Raw genomic sequence first — 16,632 nt, forward strand, 5'->3', positions numbered from 1 at the left:
GCAAACTTTTATGTGAATGGTGAAGTTAACAAACAAAACCATCGCTATTGGTCTGACACTAACCCACATTGGAAAGATCCCTCCAAGACTGTTGGAACACAAAAATTAATGGCATGGTGGGGTACAAAAATAGTGGTGCCATTCTTCATCAATGGAAACCTCAAGGCCACTGGATATGCAAAATTGCTACATGATGATGTGTTTCCCTCTTTATGCACTGAAGCTGGCACATTCTCTGAGTTTTTTCAGCAAGATGGTGCACCACCACATTATGGGTGTCAGGTACGAGCATTCCTAGATGAACAGTTTCCTGGAAAGTGGGTTGGTCGTCGTGGGCCAGTTGAATGGCTCCCAAGGTCTCCCGATCTGACCCCCTTAGACTTTTATCTTTGGGGTCATCTGAAGGCAATTGTCTATACTGTGAAGATACGAGATGTGCAGCACCTGAAACTACGGATACTGGAAGCCTGTGCTAGCATTTCTCCTGCGGTGTTGCTATCAGTGTGTGAAGAGTGGAAGAAGAGGGTTGCATTGACAATCCAACACAATGGGCAGCACATTGAACACATTTTATAAGTGGTCAGAAACTTGTAAATAACTCATGAAAGAATAAAGTTACGTTAAAACCAAGCACAGCATTATTTTTGTTACGCCGAGCGCTCCGGGTCCCCGCTCCTCCCCGGAGCGCTCGCAGTGCCCCGGTCAGATCCGCTGACCGGGAGCGCTGCGATAGTGTCTCTAGCAGGGATGCGATCCGCGATGCGGGACGCGCCCGCTCGCGGTTCTCATCCCAGCCTGCTTACCAGACCTGTCCTCCGTCTGTCCACTCCCGGCACGCGCGGCCCCGCTCCCTAGGGCGCGGGCGCGCCGGCTCTCTGCAATTTAAAGGGCCAGTGCGCCGCTGATTGGCGCCTGGCCCAAATTAGTAATTTCACCTGTGCACTGGTCTATATTACCTCACTTCCCCTTCCCTGTATTGCCGGATCTTGTTGCCATTGTGCCAGTGAAAGCGTTCCTTGTATGTCCCAAGCCAGTGTTTCAGACCTCCTGCCGTTGCCCCTGACTACGATCCTTGCTGCCTGCCCTGACCTTCTGCTACGTCCGACCTTGCTCTTGCCTAATCCCTTGTACTGCGCCTATCTCAGCAGTCAGTCGGGGTTGAGTCGCTATCGGGTGGAACGACCTGGGGGTTACCTGCCGCAGCAAGTCCATCCCGCTTTGCGGCGGGCTCTGGTGAATACCAGTAACCCCTTAGACTCCGTCCCCCTGGTACGGCCCACGTCATCACCCCACTGACACAGAGGATCCACCACCATTATCCTCCCAGTACCCTGATCCTGACAGTTTTTCTTGTGAAATTCCCAATAAGTTTGATGTGTCACATGACCCTCTTCCTATTGAAAAAACAAAAGTTGGATTCAAAATGGCCACCATGATCTCCACCCATCTTGAAAAGTTTCCCCCCTCACATCTACTAATGTGGCACAAACAGGAAGTTAATATCACCAACCATTCCCATTTTATAAAGGTGTATCCATATAAATGGCCCACCCTGTATTTTACTCTAGAAGCTATGCATCTTACACTGTTTTCTCTAGAAAAGACTAGTTCAAAGTACGTGTGCATTAGTTATGGCTTCCATATTCCATACAGTAAATGAAAAAGACATTCCTGCATCACTGTTTGACAGTGTACCACATACTGTTGCCTACCTTGGCCAAACAGCACGCACAGTTCCCCCTCCTCGCTGCAGGCTCCGGAATGTTCCCTCCACATTGTCTCATCCAGCAACAGTGTCTGGTATTTCTAGCAGGGGCTGCACAAGGCCTGTCTATTCAAGGGTTCTTGCACACCTCTGAATCTATTACCCCTCCAATCCCTGACTACCATCAGCTACAAAGTGGTTTTCTATCGCAAAAGTTCTGTTGATTCTGCTGCTCTGCTGTATCCCGTGTTTCCTGACCTCTGCCTGTTTTGTGACGCCGTCTCTTGCCTGACCCCTGGTACTTTCCTGACTCTCCTGGTACAGACTTAAAACTGCTGAACTACGCCTCGGCCTGCTATTAAGCTAAAACACCATCTGCACCTGTGAAACTCCGTTCTGCTGTTCCAAGCTCCAACAACTAGCCTGTCTAGGCACTACAGACTCTGCTGCTGTGCTACTCGACCCAGCCTCACCCGCCAGGATTCTGAGGTCCTTTTGCACTAAGGATCTTCTGGCCTACTTAGCCAGCTGTCACTTTACCGGGACCACTCTTTTTGCAGAAACCTGGTATCTCCCTTCAGCTAAGACCAGCTTCCACATCTGGAGCAGGAAAAAGAGTAAAAACCAAAGATACGTAGACACCGCTTTCAAGTTTGGCCCAAAGCCAAACCAGTAAGTGGCACAGCGGGTCTACACCCATTGGGGCGTTACATGCATCATGCAAAACCTACATATTATTGTGCATAAGTTTTGTTTAGTTGTTTTAGACACAGACATCATGTGTATCTAATTGTGTGAATGTATTACATTACCTGACAGTTCATCCACTAGACTAATAACATCATCGTCGGTCCACTCTTTGGAAACTGTGGCATAGAGCAGTTTGAGGGTGTCAGCTAATCCCTTAAGAGCGTTCTCATCGGCAAAATCTTCTGTCATCTTAAGCCATGATATATATCCTGAATGAATGTTATTAAATAATTAAGAAGTAACCAGATTTCTCAAAATATAAAATACACAGATTAGCCATAGCATAAAATCATTAAAAAGTGAAGTTAATGACACTGATTACCTTCAGATAATACGACCTGGCAAGGGCTGGGTTAAAGTTTGGTTATAGGTACCTAAGGCTCATTAATGTGCATGGGGAGTGAAGGCTAGCCTATCTGATCACACAAAAGAGCTACTGTAGAATAAACTGCCAAAAAAGTTACTGCTAGCTATGATAGAAAGGCGTCAGAAGACACAAGGCATTGAAGATCGCAGTATATAGGGCTTCTGTCCACCACCAAAAAGCACCTACAATGAGCATGTGAGCTTCTGAGCAGGACCATGGAACAAGAAAGTGTGATAAATCATCGCTTGGGTCCTCTCCTCCCTGTGACAGATAACCCACAGTTTGCTCCTGGGGCCTCCTCTGAGGGGGGGCCTCTTTGGCACCTCGTTGTCCAAACCTCTCTGCTTGCGACATGTCTTGGCTGGCAGTAGGCTTAAAACCTTAGAGGCCCTGTTGGAAAGTAGGCCATCCTCCCAGCAGGCTCCTTGTGCGTACCTCAAGTTGCGGCATTTCTACTCCTCTCTCCCAAATCATTTTAAGTTTCATCGAGATTTGACGTCATTTGAGCGCCTGTGTCTCTCTTCGTCTTACCCTTGGCACTTCATCTCCATCGTCTATGACCTACTAATGTCTGCCCGGTTGGAGTCCCTCCCGGCGTTTTGTAAAGGCCCAGGAAACGCGTTATTAGATCATGACTCGGTAGTACCGAGTGTCGGTGACTCTCCACAGCTAGTAACCTTCTGTAGAGTTCTTGTTGGTGACCTATGTTGAGTACAATGCATGTATGGTGGGGCTGTTCTACACCTGCTCCCTTTGGCGCACGGTATTCAGAAGTGACTGGAGTCCATGTTCCCCACACACCTGAGGTGGCTCTGCTGTTTATGTTCCCATGGCCCAGACGAAGTATAAGCGGTCCTTGGCACGACACCTTCTCCAGGCTACAAAAACTGTTATTCCTCAGATATGGAAATCTCCAAACCCTCCTACCTTGGAGGAAGGGTTTGTGGACATTGCTCATACCCAACATTGCTGGCTGTCCTCCTGGAGGACGTAGCTAGGGTGGGAGCCACTTGGCTTCCTTGGTTGGAGTTTTGCTCCCCCAAAGGTATAGGCCTCTTGGTTGAGGTGTGGGGTGGGTGTGTTGTCCCTTCGCATTTTATCCATTCTTCTGTGGCGGCTCATGATTTGCTAGCTCTCTGTCTTATCAGGAGGATTTCTTTTTCTCAGGTTTTTGGGTCTCTGGGCTTTTGTGGGCTTCGCTTCTCTCTTTTCTTTGTGTTCTTTTTCTTGTCCTTTGTTTGTTCGTTTTTTCTTTATGTCTCCATTCCTGACACCAGGTTCTTTCTGATCCTGTGGTACTGTGTTTTCTATGTATTTTGTATTGTTATTAAGTTTTACTGCTGGAACGCTTTGTTCCTCCTGTCCTTACCTGGCCAAAGGGCCTCTGTTTGCCTTATTGTTTTCACTTGCTTGTATGTTGTATTCTTTCTAATAAAACCTTTTGAATTTGAAAAGTCTGATAAATCACATCTTCTATTAAATCACATGGATAGTTAAATGCATGTCAGTCTCTTACCTGGAAAGATATTGCACCTGGATTCACTACTGAATGAAGCCAAGCCGGCGGAGGCCGTGTGATGCTCTGGACAACGTTCTGTATGAAAACCTTGGGTCCTGGCATCATGTGGATGTTACAGTGACACGTACTACTGTGACAAAGTGCTTACCACAGGCAGTTTATTAAGCTAGGTTAGACCTGGAGTTGACTTGAGACTTTTTGAAGTGGTGTGCAACTTATTTTTTGCCTATATGGGACATTCGCACATCATGAATTTGTGACCACTGCAAACTGAAAGTTACTTATGTAGGGCTGTTTGCAACGTTATGCCTACCCACAAAAGTCACATAAAAAAGGCTTGTGTGCGACTTTCTATGCTACCAGAGTAAGCAAAAAAAAAAAGTCTTGATTGGCCAGAGCTGTTTTGGCAGGGTGAGGGAGACCTATATATTATTAGGCAGGCGGTTTTCATGTTGTGGATGGTGTATATTTTTTGCTTTTTTGTTTATAAACAGGTACATTACTTGTTGTACAGAGTAACATGGGCATTTCAAACTGGTCATAATAATAACAATATTGGTCCATAATACAAATATTCCAAATTGTCCATTCTATTATTGTCTGACTGACAAGATATGCTGTTGTACTTTATAATCACCTCTAGGTGGTGATAAGAGCATTGGTAAAACAGAATTGTAGTTTAAAACAGTCGCAACTTGCTTCAAAGGAGATACTCGCCAAGAATGACACAAACATTTTATAAAAATGAATTAACTCTACAATCACTAAGATTTAATTTTACGACAACACAACAATTTTGACACTAAGATAAACACAAGAAGAAACCTTAATGTTTAACTACTTAAAAAGCCACTTTGATATGTTGACTGTTAAAGTCAATTCAGGAACTTTCTGCTTTATCAGTGCAAATGATTTGTGCACAATACCAGGGCAGTAATGGGGACTATTACATTTCAAACTGAGGCTGTTCTAACACAGTCTGCATTACTACTGCATTATCGTATAATTCCGTACAAAACACAAATTAATAAACAACGGCCATTATGTGTGAATTAACATGTAACTCCGAGCGCTCCGGGTCCCGCTGCATCGCCGGAGCGCTCACGGCGTCTCTCTGCTTGCAGCGCTCCGGTCTGCGCCGCTGACCGTGAGCGCTGCTCCACTCTCACCGGAGGGGACGCGATCCGCGGGACAGGAAGTGCCCGCTCATGGATCGCGTCCCAGGTCTCTTACCAACCACGTCCCCCTTCATTTCCCTCCCGGCGCGCGTGGCCCCGTTCTCTAGGGCCCCTGCGCCGGCTCTATGAAATTCAAAGGGCCAGTGCACCACTAATTGGTGCCTGGCCCAATCAGTACAAAACACATGAAAACCCACTTCCCCTTCCTGTCCTTGCCGGATCTTGTTGCCCTAGTGCCCTGAGAAAGCGTTTTGCGTTTCCCTAGCCTGTGTATCCAGACCCTTTGCCGTTGCCCCTGACTACGAACCTTTGCCACCTGCCTTGACCTCTTGCTACGTCCGACCTTGCCTTCGCCTTGTCCTTGTGTACTACGCCTATCTCAGCTGTTAGTGAGTTTGAGTCGCTATCAGGGGGATACGACCTGGGAGTTACCGCCGCAGCAAGTCCATCCCGCCTTGCGGCGGGCTCTGGTGAAAACCAGTAACTTCTTAGAACCGGTTCCCTGGTACGGCCCACGTCATCGCCTCACTAACTCAGAGGATCCACTACCCGTATACCAGTCCGGTTCCTGACAGTAGATCCGGCCATTGATCCCGCTGAGGTGCCGCTGCCAAGTCTCGCTGACCTCACTACCGTGGTTGCCCAGCAGTCTCAGCAGATCGCTCAACAAGGACAACAGCTGTCGCAGTTGGCCGCCATGCTCCAGCAGCTTCTGCCTTCACAGCCTCTACCATCTCCTCCGCCAGCTCCAGCATCTCCTCCACTCTGAGCTGCCGCTACTTCCTCTAGAGTCCGTTTGTCTCTTCCTGAGAAATTTGATGGGGACTCTAAGATGTGCCGGGGATTCCTGTCCCAATGTTCTCTGCACCTTGAGATGATGTCGGACCAGTTCCCTACAGAACGGTCTAAGGTGGCTTTCGTGGTCAGTTTACTATCTGGAAAGGCCTTGTCCTGGGCCACGCCGCTTTGGGACCGAAACGATCCTGCCACTGCTTCCATCCAGTCCTTCCATCCAGTTCGCAGTGTCTTCGAGGAGCCAGCCAGGCCTCCTCTGCCGAGACGGCTCTTCTGAATCTCGTCCAAGGGAGCTCTTCTGTGGGTGAATACGCCATCCAGTTCCGCACCCTCGCCTCTGAGCTAGCTTGGAACAATAAGGCCCTCTGCACGACCTTCAAGAAAGGTTTATCCAGCCACATCAAAGATGTTCTGGCAGCACGAGAAATTCCCGCTACCTTCCCTGAACTTATCCAGTTGGCCACCCGCATAGATATGCGTTTCTTGGAAAGACGCCAGGAGCTCCGTCAAGAAAAGGATCTTGTTCACACCAGGCGGTTTTCTCGCTTGGCACCTCTCTTCCAGAGTCCTTTGCAATCTACTCCTGTGCTTCCCACCGAGGAGGCTATGCAAGTGGATCGGTCTCGCCTGACCCAAGAAGAGAGGACTCGCCGCAGAAATGGAAATTTGCGCCTGTACTGCGCTAGTACTGAACATTTCCTTAAGGACTGCCCTATTCGCCCTCCGCGTCAGGGAAACGCACGCACCTAGTTAACGTGGGAGAGGCGTTACTAGGTGTGAATTCATCCTTTCCCCGTCTGACTATTCCTGTGCAGATTTCTCCATCTGCTAATTCCTCCTTCTCTGCAGTGGCCTTCCTGGACTCAGGATCTGCAGGAAACTTTATTGAAGCCTCATTTATCAACAGATTTAACATTCCTGTTACCCGTCTCATCAAACCCCTCTTCATTTCTTCTGTAAACAGAGAAAAACTGGACTGCACCGTGCATTACCGCACTGAACCTTTGCTCATGACCATTGGTGTTCTCCATCAGGAAAAAATTTAATTTTTTGTTTTGCTTAACTGTACCTCAGACATCCTTCTTGGCCTGCCCTGGCTACAGTGTCACACTCCTACCCTCGACTGGACCACTGGGGACATTAAATCCTGGGGCTCTTCCTGCCACAAATGTTGCCTCAAGTCTGTACAAACCAGCCAAGTCTCCATCACTACTCCATTGCCTGGCCTTCTAAAGGTCTATCAGGACTTTTCGGACATCTTCTGTAAAAAGCAGGCGGAGGTCTTACACCACATAGACCCTACGACTGCCCTATTGACTTGCTTCCTGGTACCACACTGCCCCGTTGCAGAATTTACCCTCTCTCCGCTCCCAAAACTAAGGCCATGACTGAATACATACAGGAGAATCTAAAGAAAGGTTTCATCAGGAAGTCTTCTTCTCCAGCCGGAGCGGGGTTCTTCTTCGTTGCCAAGAAGGATGGTTCGCTAGGCCCTTGCATTGACTATCGTGGCCTCAATAAAATCACGGTAAAAAACCGCTACCCTCTGCCTCTCATCTCGGAACTCTTTGACCGTCTGCGCGGAGCAAAAATTTTCACTAAACTCAACCTCAGGGGCGCTTATAACCTCATCAGAATTCGAGTAGGAGATGAGTGGAAAACCGCTTTTAACACCAGAGATGGCCACTTCGACTATCTCGTTATGCCATTTGGACTTTGCAATGCCCCTGCAGTATTTAAAAACTTTGTCAATGAAATTTTTCAGGACTTACTGTATACCTGTGTTGTTGTCTATTTAGACGACATCCTAATCTTTTCCTCCAACCTGGAGGAACACCGGCTCCAAGTCCGTCAAGTGCTACAGCGCCTTTGTATAAATCATCTTTACGCGAAGTTTGAAAAATGCCTTTTTGATGCAGCTGTCTTCCTTTCCTGGGATACCTGCTCTCTAGACAAGGTCTTCAAATGGATCCTGACAAGCTCTCCGCAGTCTTGGATTGGCCACGCCACTCTGGACTCCGTGCTATCCAGCGCTTCCTCGGATTCGCCAACTATTATCGTCAGTTTATTCCCCACTTCTCCACCATCGCTGCTCCTATTGTGGCACTGACAAAAAAAAAAAAAACGTGAATCCGAGTTCCTGGCCTCCCCAAGCTGATGAAGCTTTTACTCGCCTTAAGGCCGCCATCGCTTCTGCACCAGTCTTGTCCAGGCCAGATCCTCTGAAGCCTTTCTTCCTTGAGGTTGACGCCTCCTCAGTGGGAGCTGGAGCTGTCCTTCTAAAAAAAAAAACGCCAAGGGAAAAAACGTCACTTGTAGTTTTTTCTCCAAAACTTTTTCTCCTCCTGAAAAAAATTATTTAATAGGAGACCGAGAAGTGTTGGCCATCAAGTTGGCACTTGAGGAATGGAGACACCTACTGGAGGGATCCCTTCACCCCATCACCATTTACACTGACCATAAAAACCTGTTTTATCTCCAATCCGCCCAGCGGTTAAATCCTCGCCAGGCCAGATGGTCCTTGTTTTTTGCCAGCTTCAATTTTCAGATCCATTTTCGTCCTGCAGACAAGAATGTCAGGGCTGATGCTCTATCACGTTCCACCAATGCCTCAGAAGACGAGACCCTTCCTCAGCACATCATACCTCCTGAGTGTCTAATCTCTTGTGCGCCTGCTTCTCTGGTGCCTATTCCTCCAGGAAAAACTTATGTTCCACCACGTCTTCGCCTCCGGACTCTCAAATGGGGCCATTCCTCCCATCTGGCTGGTCACGCTGGAATCAAAAAATCTTTACAGTTAATTGCCAGACACTATTGGTGGTCCTCCCTGGAAAAAGATGTGATCGATTTCGTACGAGCCTGTACAGTGTGTGCACGTGACAAGACTCAAGACTCCACGCCAGAAGGTCTTCTCCTTCCTCTGCCGGTGCCTGAACAGCCTTGGTCTCACATAGCCATGGACTTCATCACTGACCTTCCTTTATCACATGGCAACACCGTCATTTGGGTGGTCGTTGATCGCTTTTCCAAAATGGCTCATTTTGTCCCGCTTCCTGGCCTTCCTTCTGCGCCACAGTTGGCGAAGCAATTTTTTCTGCAGATTTTTCATCTTCACAGGCTTCCCACACATATCGTCTCGGATAGAGACGTCCAATTTATTTCAAAATTTTGGAGAGCACTCTGCAATCAATTAAAGATCAAATTGAATTTCTCTTCCTCCTATCACCCCCAATCCAATGGGCAAGTGGAAAGAGTGAATCAGATTCTTGGTGATTACTTGCGACATTTTGTCTCCTCCCGTCAAAATGATTGGGTCGATCTTCTGCCCTGGGCTGAATTCTCGTACAATTTAAAAAATTCTGAGTCTTCCTCCAATTCTCCATTTTTTGTGGAGTACGGCCGTCACCCGCTGCCCCCCCTCCCCATTCCCACTTCATCTGGAGTTCCTGCCATGGATGAATTAACCTGGGACTTCTCTATCTGGAAGGAGACTCAAAAGTCGCTCTTACTGGCCTCTTCTCGCATGAAGAGACATGCGGATAAAAATAGAAGAACTCCTCCTGTCTTGGCCCCTGGTGACAAAGTGTGGCTCTCTGCCAAATACATACGGTTTCGTGTCCCTAGCTACAAGCTGGGTCCTCGTTACCTCGGGCCATTTAAAATCAAAAACCAAATCAATCCTGTCTCCTACAAGCTCCATTTTCCTTCTTCTCTTCGCATTCCTAACTCTTTCCATGTTTCTTTTCTCAAACCACTCATACTTAACCGCTTTTCTCCCAAGGTCACTGTTCCTGCTCCTGTCTCTGGCTCCTCTGATGTCTACTCTGTCAAGGAGATCCTCGCCTTCAAGGTCGTCCGAGGTAAAAAAAAATTCTTGTTGATTGTGGCCCCGAACAGAGGTCTTGGGAACCCGAGGCCAATATCCTGGACAAGGAACTCATTTATACATTTTTGGGTTCCAAAAAGAGGGGGAGACCAAGGGGGGGGGGGTACTGTAACGCCGAGCGCTCCGGGTCCCACTTCATCCCCGGAGCGCTCGCGGCGTCTCTCTGCTTGCAGCGCTCCGGTCGGCGCCGCTGACCGTGAGCGCTGCTCCACTCTCACCAGAGGGGACGCGATCCGCGAGATGGGACGTGCCCGCTCAAGGATCGCGTCCCAGGTCTCTTACCAACCACGTCCCCCTTCACTTCCCTCCCGGCGCGCGCGGCCCCGCTTTCTAGGGCGCGCGCGCGCTGGCTCTATGAAATGCAAAGGGCCAGTGCACCACTAATTGGTGCCTGGCTCAATCAGTACAAAACACATAACCCACTTCCCCTTCCTGTCCTTGCCGGATCTTGTTGCCCTAGTGCCCTGAGAAAGCATTTTGTGTATCCCTAGCCTGTGTATCCAGACCCTTTGCCGTTGCCCGACTACGAACCTTTGCTGCCTGCCTTGACCTCTTGCTACGTCCGACCTTGCCTTCGCCTTGTCCTTGTGTACTACGTCTATCTCAGCTGTTAGTGAGGTTGAGTCGCTATCAGGGGATACGACCTGGGAGTTACCGCCGGAGCAAGTCCATCCCGCCTTGCGGCGGGCTCTGGTGAAAACCAGTAACTTCTTAGAACCGGTCCCCTGGTACGGCCCACGTCACTACCCGCATACCAGTCCGGTTCCCTGACATAACACATTACAGGCTATGGCAAAGTTCTAAGGCGAATAAAGATTATATATTGCTTTAAGTACATGGAAGGTAGCAGCGGCTATAGCTCTTTGCTCATAAAAGAAGCAATGTGAGCAAAAAATTTACTTGGGTAATACAAGTATGCATATTCATGTGATATCAGTATCTATATGATATTAGTTAATGCTACTCGTATTGAGGGGCCAGACATACCAGTGACCCTTGTATTGTAGTTGTGATGTATCTGGAATTTGTAGTTTCATTAGTGCAAATGCAAACACCATGTAAGACTTGACTGTTCATAAAGCTGTGGCCACCCCACAAGCCCCCAAAAAAGTACTCAAGTATGTTTACAACAGTAAGTGATACATATATTGGCAGACCCTTACCATCTAGTGCAGAGACTGGCCCAAAAAGAATGTACAGTAGACGAGCCTGGCTTACTATGGGCCACGGCTTTAGTAGTCTTGTAATCCAAAAAGCAGAATCAGAGCGGTTGGTCCAATGATCCAGCAGCACATGCCGGCAAAAGAGGCGCACATGGAGCTCCATCTTATATGATGACCCTGAAATTATAGATCTATTAGGATATGTGTAGGGTAAAGAACATAAAATATTATAATGTGCTGTCACACACACACACACACACACACAAACATATATATATATATATATATATATATATATATATATATATATATATATGATTGTGTATTTGGGACACATATAAATAGGGCATTATTATCACTTGACGGCACAGGGGACTAAATTCAACAGCTTAAATAGTATGATATTTTCCCTAGCAAATTTATGTCACATACCACAGTAACATGTTTCCACAACTTGATTGTAGTCACCTGTGGTAAATTCAGATGATTGGACATGATTTGGAAAGACACAACCCTGTCTATATAAGGTCCAGCAGTAAAAAGATGAATAGGGCACTTACCAGGATGCGATAATCTTGCAGTAGTAACTTTATTGAAGCAAGGTTACAAACATCAAATTGACAAGGTGCGAGATGGACGGACAAACAGGCAAGGGTTACTTAGCGGGCAACGGTGCCGTTTCGTGTAGCAATGGCGCTTCGAAAGGCCTGTCGAAGCGCCATTGCTGCGCAAAATGGCACAGTCGCCCACTAAGTAACCCTTGCCTGTTTGTCCATCCGTCTTGCACCTTGTTATTTTGATGTTTAAGACCGTGCTTCAATAAAGTCACTACCGAAAGATCATCGCGTCCTGGTGAGTGCCCTATTCATCTTTTTTCTGCTGGATGTTATACAGACTGTGCGCTTATTGAATAGTGAGCACTACCTGATTTTATATGCACAGGATCTGTCTATTTTAGGATTTAATACCTTTCCTAAAGTGGTGTTGGAGTGAGATGCCCTAGTAGTGCCAGCTTTCTTTTCTTTTCTGTTCAAGAGTTCCTGTCTATATAAGGTTTCACAGCTGACAATGTATATTAGAGGAAAAAACAAGCCATGAGAGGAAAGAACTGCCTGTAGAGCTCAGAGACAGTATTGTGCAGAGGCACAAATTTGGAGAAGGGGGCAGAAACATATCTGAACTAAAAGTTCCCAAGAGTACATTGGTCTCCATAATTTTAAAATGGAAGACATATGGAACAACCAGGACTCTTCCTAGAGCTAGCCACCCCACCAAACTCGTAATCATGCGAAAAAAGAAATGCTGGATGGTAGCAGGGAAATTTTGACCTTGCATTCGGGTGCTTAGGGCATACCAATCTGAGGAAAGGGTGCCAACCCCGAAACGAGTCATTGCTGTACTGAATAAAGCACATCCATCTTTACATCTTCATGCCTCTGGCTGATGACTTCTGAGTGCATGAATGCAAGGTAATCTTTTCCTGCTCCCATCTAGCATCCACAGGACTTCCAGTGGTTGTTTTCATGAGACCTTTGGACTTGCATGGGACCCTTATCCAGCTGTGTACCCTTAGGGTGATATGCATACTGCTTGTACACTTAAAGTGAGTGGAAAATTTATAGTCTGCTGTAACCTGTTTCCTGGGGCTTCCTATTTTACTAGGTTAACGCATGTGGCGGCGCCCTACACAGACTCATTGGTAAAAGAGATGATCAAAAATCCAATGGTTACTCCAAAGATCCTGTGTGCAGATGGGAGAAACTTCCAGATGGTTTATGCTGATTTTCATGTGTCTTTTCCTGAGGATAGGCTTCTTTCTGGTCACTCTCTGGCCATAAAACCCATATTGTGAAGTCCTGCAGTGATGGTTGGCCTTCTGGAGGTTTCTTCCTTCTGCGCACAGGATTCAGCCACGGTGACTATTGAGTTCTTGGTCCCCTCTCTTACCAAAGCTTTACCAAGGCCCTTCACCATACACTTCTGGCTTTAAGAAAACGTTCGGTAACACAATATGGTGTTTTCAGTACAGTGATAAAGCATGTCTTAGCATGTCCAGTATGTTTTACATTAATTTTACCCCTTTAAAGTTCAGTGCTTGAGTTTAGGATACCTTTATAGGATTGATGATGCTGCTGTTAGGCTGCCCTATAACTGCACTCCCTTCTTGACCCTCAAAGCATTGTTAGATTTTGAGAATTCAACACAGATCATAAAACACTCTGGGCATAGGAAAGTAATTTTTCTTGTGGATAGAATGGTATGTTAAAGATCAAGCTACAGCTCATATTCTTTACAACACAACTCTTTCTAGAAGTAATATTAACATATTTCAAAGACAGATGATGTAGTAAACTATACAAGACACAAGTACATTTATTTTTCTTAAAATAGGAACATGTATACATAGTGGCAGAAAACTGTATTGTACTGTCACTTATTTAAAACATTTATAGACCTGTAATGATGTGTGAACACTGTAGGGAAAATGTATCTATGCTTTTGCTAAAAAGTTGCATAAATTGCAATGCTACATTTATGCACAGACCACAAAAAAAAACACACAAATGAGAACCATGATAAAGTCTTCCTTGTATCTTCAAGATGAGTAAACATAGGTTTTTGGGAGGTAATAACATAGGAGAAACAATGAGGACAGTTCATGGTCAGTTCACATGTCTTCACTGCTCTTGTCAGCTGTCCTACAATAGAGAGATTCTTGTGCATGCCTAGTGCTTACTTGTTTTAGCTGATGTAGCAGTCATGACAGCCACGAGACATGAGGTGTTTTATAAAGATCTGAAGTCTTTAAACTATGTTCACATTTTATATTCTTGCTACATATATATATAAATCTGGCTGCTCTTAATACCAATACCTATATTTACTGATCAGTATAAGTAATTGATACTACTAAAATAAATCTCAAATACAGTAAAATATTCTCAAATCTGATGTTTCCTGAACGTATGTTACAGTTATAAAAACTTGGTACATATATGAACCATATAAAACTGTACATATGTTGATTCCAAAATATTTCCTGCTATCTTTTCTGGAAAAGAACAAGGCTTAAAGGATTTTGGAAAGAAATAGCAGAAAGTAATAAATGATGTTGCAATAGTTTCCGCCCATTCAGAAACCTTCATATGTCTCTTGGGAGTAATTTCAAATGCGAGACTGCCAACATTTTTAGAAGCCTTAGCCAATGAACTCCTCGTGTATGCCTGCAGTGTCAGTGTCTTGCCTACATCTCTCTTCTCTCACATAACTGTATGTAATGTCCTTACAGGTTCTTACGCAGACAGAACCCAGTATTTACAGACAGCGTAGTAACAGAATTTTAGAACACTGCATACTCCAAAGATAATGAACATAGAAAATGGTCAATAACAAGCAACAATATTAGCCTTGTATAAAATAATTGAATTACAAAAGTTGAATGGGGTACATGTCCAACCAACACAATATGAAGTAATTGTCATTAGCGTTAAAATATATATCTGATGGCTCTGGTGCAGGATATGTGTTTTCATTTTGAAGCAACATCCAAGCCTGAGACTTATCCAAAGGCTTCAGGGATAAGGATTTGCTGGAAATCCCATGCAAGTCTATTGGACTTCCTACAAATCCATATCCTGATCATTAAAGCCTCGCACAAGTCTCAGGTTCAGAGGTTGCCACAAAAGTTATACACATATGCTGTGCCACAGCAATCACTGGACATTTTGTTTGTAAACAAAAATAAATAAATAAATAAATAAATAAATTCAAGAGCAAAAAGTACAACACTAAGATTTTGAATAGGTCTCTGTCACGATCACACCCTATCGGTCCAGCCAAGACATTAGAGGGAGTGTGATGGTGCAAGGGTTAAAGCCGCCAGACCTCTGGGTATCCACTACTAGTCCCAGCAAGTCACCAAATTAACCCTTAGATAAACGTGTTTTACCAGAGCTGCCTTCAGAAAGGTGAGCTTATTTAGAGATCAAAGACCAGAGCTGATTAATAAAACATTTAATCTGATAAAAGGTATCACAGTGCTAAATATATATAAATACAGGAACAAATGACATACAGGTACAAAAATATATAAAAGAGTTTTGCAAGACAAGTTCAGAAAACAAAGGATGAAGTTCTTACAGCATGATGGTATAGCAGTCCTTCAGTGAGAGTGCTGTTCTTAGGATGGTCTTGTCAGCTTGTTGCACAGCCTTGAACACACTGAGTCTAGCATTGTTAAATATTATATATCTGCCTTTTTGGAGGGAGACTCGATTCCCCCCTCCCCTCTGATCCCACCAGGGGGGCATCTCTGTTGCTTCAAAGGGCCTCTGACTTCAAAGGAGATACAAACAAACAGCCAGGCCCCCAATAAAATGCAATACACAAAAGGATACACCGTCCGAATGACCTCTCACACACAGTCATAACTTATAATACACATATAGGATTTTAATAATCAGGCCTTGGGCCTGACAGTCTCTGTTCACACCACGTTTGTGGTGCAGTTTGAACATTTTACCTGCATATTGTAAAGTCATATACAGTGTGTGAGCCACTGGCTCCATTGTAAAAATGATATGCTACTCAGTGTACGTTATTTTTGTGAATTCCTCTGTATTAAGTGTTGCACTATTTCAACACAATAAAAAGGTATCACTCTTGGTAATATCAGAGGCAATCTAGAAGGTAGAGGCACAGCGTTTCATGGTGAAATACCGCAGGGTAAAATATAACGATCAGGGCAAATTTTCACTTACCACATATGGTTGTGTAACCCATACACAACAATGGTAATAGCGTGTATAGGTAGTGGTATCAAACTGTGAACTGCAGCCTTCCTGCCCCAAGTAAAAACAATCAACCAGGAAGAGCACTTCTCAACATACAGCAAGAGTGGAACGGCACTGGATATGGCAACCAAGTGAAAGGAACGGTGACAGTTACCCATTCCTTTTACTTGGTGGTCGTGACCAGCAGCGTTTAATTTTTTTTCCACTTCGCCTTCTAATAGCCATAACACTTAAAATTTTTCACCTACAGACCCATTCGAGGGCTTGTATTGTGCGCCACCAAATGTACTTTGTAATGACATCACTCATTTTACCATAAATAAAAAAATAAATAAATATATAATATATTTTTGGGGGAGAAATAAAAAAAAATTAAGAAGCAATTCTGCAACTTTTGGGAGTTCCGTTTCTAGGCAGTACACTTTTTGGTAAAAATGACACATTAACTTTATTTTGTGGGTCCATACGATTACGAT

At 45.3% G+C, this 16,632-nt stretch overlaps 1 protein-coding gene across 2 annotated transcripts in view; it reads right to left on the reverse strand.

Annotated features, from left to right (window-relative positions):
* The window catches only part of FBXO47 (F-box protein 47), a 179,375-nt gene that overhangs the window by 39,383 nt on the left and 123,360 nt on the right, over positions 1-16,632 (reverse strand). For both annotated transcript variants that reach the window (XM_056549141.1, XM_056549140.1), the window contains 2 exons: positions 11,364-11,540; positions 2,518-2,664 (listed from right to left, as the gene is read on the reverse strand). In XM_056549141.1, the coding sequence (XP_056405116.1) occupies positions 2,518-2,664; positions 11,364-11,540 (324 nt within the window). The remainder of the gene's footprint in view (positions 1-2,517; positions 2,665-11,363; positions 11,541-16,632) is intronic.

This window comes from Hyla sarda, chromosome 12, assembly GCF_029499605.1.
Source record: "Hyla sarda isolate aHylSar1 chromosome 12, aHylSar1.hap1, whole genome shotgun sequence".
NCBI classification, from domain to species: domain Eukaryota; kingdom Metazoa; phylum Chordata; class Amphibia; order Anura; family Hylidae; genus Hyla; species Hyla sarda.